This window comes from Myotis davidii, unplaced genomic scaffold (genome assembly GCF_000327345.1).
Source record: "Myotis davidii unplaced genomic scaffold, ASM32734v1 scaffold921, whole genome shotgun sequence".
Taxonomy (NCBI): Eukaryota; Metazoa; Chordata; class Mammalia; order Chiroptera; family Vespertilionidae; genus Myotis; species Myotis davidii.
In genome coordinates this window covers 23,881-31,801 of record NW_006291191.1, presented here as the reverse complement: position 1 = coordinate 31,801, position 7,921 = coordinate 23,881, and the positions used below count along the sequence as shown (strand labels likewise).

The following is a 7,921-nucleotide window of genomic DNA, read 5'->3' as shown; positions in this document are numbered from 1 at the left end:
CTGGGCCTTGGATCCAATCCCTGGGCCCCGCCCTCACTGTGCCCTAGGCCCCGCCCCTTTATCACAAGCTCTGCCTTCTGCACCCTATGCACTGGGCTAGTCCTGGCCCCAGCCCTTAGGCCCCCGCGCCTGCTTTATGCCACGCCCTTGACTCAAATCTAGCTGTGCTAGGCTCAAGCCTGCCGACCCAAGTCCTGCTGGTTACTTTAGTCCGAGGGTGCTGGCCCAAGGCCCCACCCTCTCCACCCTAGGCCCTGCCCCCTGTCCAAGGCCCACTCCAGACCCTTCTCCCCACAGGACCTTGCGACCCTGGCGAGGTGGCGCTGCCTCATGTGGCCCCCGCGGTGCGCCTGCTGGAAGGCGAGGAAGTCCCGGGGCCGCTAGAGGAGAGTTGTGAGCAGTTGCTGCGCACCCTGCAGGGGGCGCGTCAAATGGCCCAGGACGCACCCAAATTCCGCAAGGCCGCGGCCCAGCGCCTGCAAGGTGAGTGCCCCCTCTGCGCTGGGCTGCCAGAGGGTCCTGACCTTAGGAGCAACCCGCATGCTCTAACCTGGTGCCCCCAAACCAGTTTCCCGCCACGCCTCTCACCCAAATTGGGACAGCTCCTCTCAGGGGCTCCAAGCCAGCTCTGCAACCAGCAGTGATGACAGGAAATGCCCTACACTCAACGAGGGTGGCCCCGCCCCCCAGTCACACCCACGAGTCCCACTCCCACCCATCCCAACTTCAAAGTTTGTCGCACAGGGTGGCCCAGGACCCCAAATCTTGACCCTGGGGCGGCTCCATCTCCAGGCACAGCCTCTAGGTGGGGCCCCTAGCAGCTCAAACTAGAAACAGAGTGTCATCACCATGCACCCTGGCCAGCTCACCTCCACCAATCAATCCCCTCAGCCACACCCTTTCCTCCCCCCTCCCCCGCACCGTATCGCAGAGGCCCTGGTAGCCCCGCTCCCCACCAACCCCACCTAACTGTCCAGAGTACTTGGGGCAGAGTTCCTCCAGGGCCCTGCTGGGTCAAAGTCCCCAGGAGAAAAGGCAGATGTGAGGAGGGCAATGTAGGTCCCTGGGTCCCGCCCCTAGCGCACCTGGCCCCTTCCCCCAGGATTCCGGCCAAATCCCGACCTGCAGGAGGCCCTGACCACTAACTTCCTGCGGAGGCTGCTCTGGGGGAGCCGGGGTGAGGGGGCTCCGAGGGACAGTCGTCTGGAGAAGTTTCAGCAGGTCCTCAGTGCCCTGTCACTGCGCCTGGAGCCTGACTGCTGAGAGTGCAGACCCCCCCGTCTTCACAATGGCACATCCAGACTTCTGGTGACCCCAGCAGGACACCTAGGAAATCATCCCAGTTTGCTCATACAGCCAAACAGGGTGCGGACCCACACCCTGGCTTGCAGAAGCGGGGGCAGGTTTGCAAGAGCCCACCCTGCCCCCTAAAAATATACAGGGATCCTGGGGTGAGGGGCAGCCCCCCCCCCCAGGAGAAGACCCAGGCCTGTGGAGGCCCTGGCTGCCCTCTCCCGTCCCCACCCCCACACATATCCCACAAATGGTGAACGTGTAGCTTCTAATGATAAGAGAACCTGAAACTCTGTGAGAGGCCAGAGTTCAAATGCCTGTCAAAAAGTTGTGACTACTAGCAGATTGCTTGGCTTCTTTGTGCCTGCCTTCAACACAAAAGTGAGCTGGAACTTTCTAAGGGTTATTATAGGAATTAAAGCTCAATATTTACATGAGATAATGGGTAGAGAATGCTTGGCACACAGTAGGTGCTCAATAAATGCTACCCATTCTCAGGAAGTTGCCGTGAACATGGAAGGGATGTTTGCCACCCTTCTCCCTACACTGTTCGCAGACAAGGGCCCAATTCTCAGGAACAGGGTGTGTCCAGTGTGCCCAAATTCACCTTCCCTTCCTCATTCCCTGTGTGGCCTATAAGGAGGGTGGCATTTGAATATCCAACCCCAGTTTCTACATCTCCTAATAAAGCATGGAATCCAAGAACTTCACCTATTTTTTTTATATATAAAACAAAATGGCCCTAGCCGAGTGGCAGGAAAAAGATTTAAAACATGAGTATGTACATCAATGGTAGAAGGCACAGCGGTCTCCTCAGACCCCCAGGAGCTTGGCTCCAGAGGCCAAGCCCTTCCATGGCTCCCTGCAGCCCACACAGGTCTCAGCTGAAGCCACGGGGGCAGAAATAAAGTGCGTAGGTCCTGGGGCCCCCTGTGGCCCAGAAGCAGCAGCCGACAGCCCCCCTCTTCCCACCTCTGGCAGGGTTCAATTGAGCGTGACTCGGAGGTAGGAGGTGGGCACGTAGCCTTCCCCTCCCTGTTTCCGCCTGACCCGAGTCCAGCCATCGCCTTTGTCCTCTTCCATGAGACTCAGGTCTTCACCCTCAGCCATGGATATGGTGCCCTCGCTGGACCCTGTCATGGGAGTGGTGGTGGGCTCAGCTCTGCTTTAGGGGCATTTAAACAGAACCTAGCCAGGCGCCCCCCACCCTTGCCCAAGCAACTGATGCTCACCTTCAAAGTGGTAGATGGCCACACAGTGACCTATAGGGGATGCAGACTCCTCGAAATCCTCATCAAACTCTGTGTAGATGGGGGTGTCCTGGCCTTCCTCCAAGGGGGGCTCTTCAGAGCTGGTAGGGGAGAGGAAAGCGGGTAAAGACAGGCCCCCCCCATGTCCCGGGGGGAGGCAGACCCACCGTGGTCACCCCACTCACCTCTCCTTGTTCTCCTGTGATCCACTGTTACTGCTGCTGCTGCTGTCGGGTGGGGCGCTGGCTGGGGGGTCCGGAGGCCGGGTGTGCCGGCTCAGGCTGTCTCCCCGGTTGCTCAGCACCCGGCTCTCAGCTTCCGCCAGCCAAGCCTGAGAGGAGAGGACCATGTGGTCAGTTCCAGGGCAGGGCTCCGGGGTCAGCCCACTCTGGGCTCAGATGTTTCCTGAGATCACCCATGCACACCCAAAGCTGTGATGAGAAACAGCTGGAGCCGCCCCACAACACTGTCCCCCAAGCAGTGACTAAGCCCGGCTGGCTGGCCCCCGCCCCTCCCCAGGGTCTTCCCTGACCTCATACTTCTGCACTTCCAATTTCAACCGTTCAATGTTGTTCAGGGTTTCTGCAATCTGGGGCTCCAAGCTAGTGGGGTCCCCCATCTGGGGTGTCTTCTCATACACATCCTTCATTTTCTTCAGGGCTTCCCTGGGACCAGACAGACAGATGAGAAAGAACAGAGCCATGTAATTTAACAAGCCAAAAATATGGGTTTTGCCCTGGCCAGTGTGGCTCAGTGGGTTGAAGGTCATCCCATGCACCGAGGTCCCTGGTTCAATTCCCAGTCAGGGCACCTGCCCGGGTTTGGGGCTCGATCCTGAGAGGCAGCCAATGGTTCTCTCTCTCCCTCTCCCTTTCTCTCTCTATGAATCAATAAAAAAATTTAAAGCTCACATGCTAGTGCTTCACTGAGTGGGCTTGAATTCCAGTCTGGGCATTTCCTAGTTGTCAGTTTGGGTTGTTACTGAATCTGCCTCACCATGCTAACCCTGAAAATGAGGATAATGATGCATACGTGGGAATGGTTGTGACGATTAGAACAGTGTCTTTATTTATTCAGATGCACAAAGTACTGCATAGCAGGCACTGTTCTAAGCAAGACAGTCAGGACCCTGCCTCTGCTCACACACAGTCTCTCAGGAAAACTTGGGCACTCCAGTGAATCCATGTTTGGAATAGTGCGTGGCATACAGTAAGTGCTCTATAAATGCCAGGTGTTATTATTATCATCAGTCCTTGGTCCCTAGTTCCTCATGACTATAAAGCAGTAATAGTTATATGAGCATAGACTTCTGGAAAATGTCAAACCTGGGTTCAACTGCTTTCCAGTCTAAATAGTAGCCATGTTACAGATGCAGAAACTAAGGGACAGAGAGACAAAACAGCTGGAATTCAAGGCCCGTCTTCCTTGACCCAGAGCATACACCGTTAGCTCCACATCATAAAAACTCGGGAAATTCAACGTTCCTAATGGAACTTCACACCGATAAAAGCTGTTTTGTACAAGATGGCAAAATATAATTTGTCTGTCTGTCTCCAAGTGGCAAACGTCATTTCTATTATGTAAGAGGACTGGAAAGAGAATCTTGCCGTCTGGAAAGAATGAGTAAAAATTTCTTTAATCTGGCAGATTTTTTATTGTTAATATTTCAAGTGTTTGAGTTAGTAAATAGATAACCATATGTTGTTGTTGTTTTAGCCAATCAATGTGGTGAGTGAGATGGATTTTTTTTTCTTTCTGTTTTGGAGACTGTAGTTGATGCTCTTTTTTCTTTTTTAAATCTTTATTGTTGAAAGTATTACCTATGTCCACTCCCCCCTCTCCCCCCATTGACTTCCTCCAGCCCGCTCCTACCCGCTACCCCAGGCCTTCACCACCCTATTGTCTGTGTCCATGGGTTATGCATATATGCATACAAGTTATGTGGTTGATCTCTTCTCACCCATCCACCCTCCTCCGCCTTCCCTCTGCAACTCCACAGTCTATTCCATGCTTCTATGTCTCTGGATCTATTGCATTACTGGGGCAACATCCAACTGTCTCATGACTTTTTTAAGTCTTTAAAAAGAAAAAGTTTTTCCAGTTCCCTGTGCTTGGCAGTGCCAGGGTGAGGCAGGGCAGAGCGCAGAACCAAGATGACAGCATAGGTGAACACCGGTACTCGCCACCTCCCACAACCACATCAAAATTACAACTAAAATACAGAATGACCATCATTCAGAACTGCCTGAAATCTGGCGGAATGGAAGTCCTACAACTAGAGAAGTAAAGAATAAAGTGCACTGAGAGTGGTAGTAGGGGCAGAGGCGCTGAATGGGCTGGTCCGACACCCATGTGTGGCGTTTCTTTAATCGGGAGGGAGATCTCCAAGGCCTCCTGTGAGAAGCGGAGGATCCCAGCCCCACCCCAGACCCCCAGTCCAGGGTTCCAGAACTGGGATGAGAAGTCCCCATACTTCCAGCTATAAAAACCAGCAGGGATTGTGACTGAATGACATGGAGGCTGCTGGAGTCCCAGGTGTTCCTCTTAAAGGGCCTGCAACAGAGCTTACATAGTCACAAGTCCTCTGAGCTCCAGTACTGGGCTGCAGCTTTGGGGAAATCCAGTGACATAAGGGGAGGAACTGGACTGTCTGGCAATGGGCAGGCACTCAGGGGTGGCTTTCTCCCAACAGAGGTGCTTACAGGGGTCATTGTTCCTGTGTTGGGACCTGCCCCGTCGTAGGGCTGACTGGCAGCCAATCTGAGTTTACATCAGCGTGGCCCACACTATTCCACTGGTCACTCTGCCCTGGTGATTTCCTGAGACCTTGCCCCATCCAATTTGCAGACCCACCAAAGCTGTTTGAAGCTGCTTTTCCATTTGAATGGCCTGTCCTGGCTTAAGCTTCAGACTTTGCTAAAAATCTCTTAAATAAGAGTAGCTGGAGGCAGTGTACCCCAAACTTATCAATAAAAGGCCCAACACCCAGCACTAGCACCAGCCTGCCTTGCCTCACTGCTGGGCCTTGCCTGGGCACTTCCTAGCCCAATACAAATAGTGGTCATCTCCAGATCTCTCTGTAGCTCCTGCGGGGTGGCACCAGGCAGTGGCTGACTTTGCACCTCCCAGGAGGCCCCAGAGTCAGTGGCCCAGTAGACAACTTCAGACCATAGCAGATTACAACTCTACACATCCACAAGTGACCCACTCAAGGGGAAGACTCAGTGAGCACCAAAGCCCCACTGAAGCAAGTCTTGCTCCATACAGGTGTCTCCAAGTATAGCATTCTTCCGTTGTAGATGCAGCTGGTCCTCACAGCCAATTGGTCTGGAGGCCAATTCCTCCCAGGGATGCCAATCAAGGCTCAACTACAACGAGACTGTGCACACAGCCCACATAGGGTTGCACCAGAGTGCCCAGCTCAGGTGACTGGGGACGCTGAATCACTGGGTCCTATAGGACCTATTATAAAAGGCCACTCTACCAATTTCAGGAGATATTACAGTTCTACATACTACATAGAAACGAACACAGGGAAGCAGCCAAAATGCAGAGACAAAGAAACATGTTACAAATAAAAGAAATGGAAGTAAGCAAGCTACTGGATACAGAGTTCAAACCGTTTTGAACTCTGGGATCTTAATGAGAGCTGCAAGGGACTTAATGAGAGCTTCAAGGGACTTAGTAGACTTTCAAGGATCTTAAGGAGAATGTCAAAGACATAAAAAAAGACCAGTTGGAAATTAAGCATATAGTAACTAAAATAAAGAATAATTTAAAGGGAGCCCTAGCTGGTTTGGCTCAATGGATAGAGCATCGGCCTGTGCACTGAAGGGTCCCAGGTTCAATTCCTGTCAAGGGCACATGCCTGGGTTGCGGGCTCGATCCCAAGTAGGGGGTGTACAGGAGGCAGCCAATCAATGATTCTCTCTCATCAATGATGTTTCTATTTCTCTCTCCCTCTCCCTTTCTCTCTGAAATCAATAAAAATATATATTTTTAAAAAGAATAATATACAGGGTTTCAATAGTAGATTAGAGGATTCCGAGAATCAAATCAAGAATTTGGAATATGAGGAAGCAAAAACCACCCAATCAGAACAGCAGAAAGAAAAAAGAATCCAAAGTTATGAAGATAGTATAAAAAGCCTCTGAGACAACTTCATGTGTATCAACATTCACATTATGGTGGTGCCAGAAGAAGAGAGAAAGCAAGATTTTAAAAACCTATTTGAAGAAATAATGACAGAAAACTCCACCTACCTGGTGAAAGAAATAGACTTACAAGTCCAGGAAGCACAGGAGTCCCAAACAAGAGGAACCAAAAGAGGGCCACACCAAGACACATCATAATTAAAATGCCAAAGGTTAAAGACAAAGAGATAATCTTAAAAGCAGCAAGAGGAGCAGTTAGTTACCTACAAGGGAGTGCCCATATGACCGTCAGATGATTTCTCCACAGAAATTTTGCAGGCCAGAAAGGAGTGGCAAGAAATACTCAAAATGATGAAAAGCAAGGACCTACAACCAAGATTTCTCTACCCAGCAAAGCTATCACTTAAATTGAAGGTCAGATAAAAAGCTTCTCAGACAAGAAAAAGCTAAAGGAGTTCATCACCACCAAACGAGTATTACATGAAAGGTGGAAGGGTATTCTTTAAGAAGAGGAGGAGAAGAAAGAAAGAAGAAAGAAGAAAGAAGAAAGAAGAAAGAAGAAAGAAGAAAGAAGAAAGAAGAAAGAAGAAAGAAGAAAGAAGAAAGAAGAAAGAAGAAAGAAGAAAGAAGAAAGAAGAAAGAAGAAAGAAGAAAGAAGAAAGAAGACGAAGAAGAAGAAGAAGAAGAAGAAGAAGATATGAACAATAAAATGACAATAAATACATATCTATCAACAATTTAATCTGAAAATCAAACAAGAAATCTAATGCACAAAATAGACTAATGAATAAAATAGAATCAGTGGCATGGAAATGGGACTGACGAATCTTAGAGGGAAGGGGGGTGGGGAGGAGTGGGAAAAGATTATCCAAAGATCTTATATGCATTACCTATGGACACAGACAATAGAGTGGTAAAGGCCTGGGGCTGGGTGGGAACTGGGTGGAGGAGGGCAATGGGGAGCAAAAAGAGGGGCATTTGTAATACTCTCAACAATAAAGATTTTTCAAAAAAAGGTTTAATGATTTATTATGACAAAATATAAAGAACATAAAAATTCCCATTTGAACACTTTTTGGTTCATTTGTGCCACATGTACAGCTCCATGGCATAAAGTACATTCACATTGTTGTGCAACCATGACCATGTCTTTGTTTGGCTAGGATTTTGCATCTAAGATCATAAGTGAAGTAAAATGAGCCCATACTTCTATTTTCTTGAATT

At 49.9% G+C, this 7,921-nt stretch overlaps 2 protein-coding genes across 8 annotated transcripts in view; one reads left to right on the top strand and one right to left on the bottom strand.

Moving 5' to 3' along the window:
- The window catches only part of SH2D3A (SH2 domain containing 3A), an 11,654-nt gene extending 9,659 nt beyond the window's left edge, over positions 1-1,995 (top strand). For all 4 annotated transcript variants that reach the window (XM_015564344.1, XM_006764323.2, XM_015564346.1 and 1 more), the window contains 2 exons: positions 298-483; positions 1,103-1,995. In XM_015564344.1, coding sequence (XP_015419830.1) covers positions 298-483; positions 1,103-1,263 — 347 coding nt within the window. In that variant the 3' untranslated portion in view covers positions 1,264-1,995. The remainder of the gene's footprint in view (positions 1-297; positions 484-1,102) is intronic.
- Positions 1-7,921, bottom strand: part of TRIP10 (thyroid hormone receptor interactor 10) — a 19,344-nt gene that overhangs the window by 5,181 nt on the left and 6,242 nt on the right. The window contains exons 11-14 of one of the 4 annotated variants that reach the window (XM_006764326.1): positions 3,076-3,208; positions 2,729-2,874; positions 2,526-2,644; positions 2,000-2,426 (exon numbers count right to left, since the gene is read on the bottom strand). In XM_006764326.1, the coding sequence (XP_006764389.1) occupies positions 2,278-2,426; positions 2,526-2,644; positions 2,729-2,874; positions 3,076-3,208 (547 nt within the window). In that variant the 3' untranslated portion in view covers positions 2,000-2,277. Of the gene's footprint in view, positions 1-1,999; positions 2,427-2,525; positions 2,645-2,728; positions 2,875-3,075; positions 3,209-7,921 lie in introns of those variants that run through there. The other 3 variants (XM_006764324.2, XM_015564343.1, XM_006764325.1) reach the window with 3 other exon arrangements.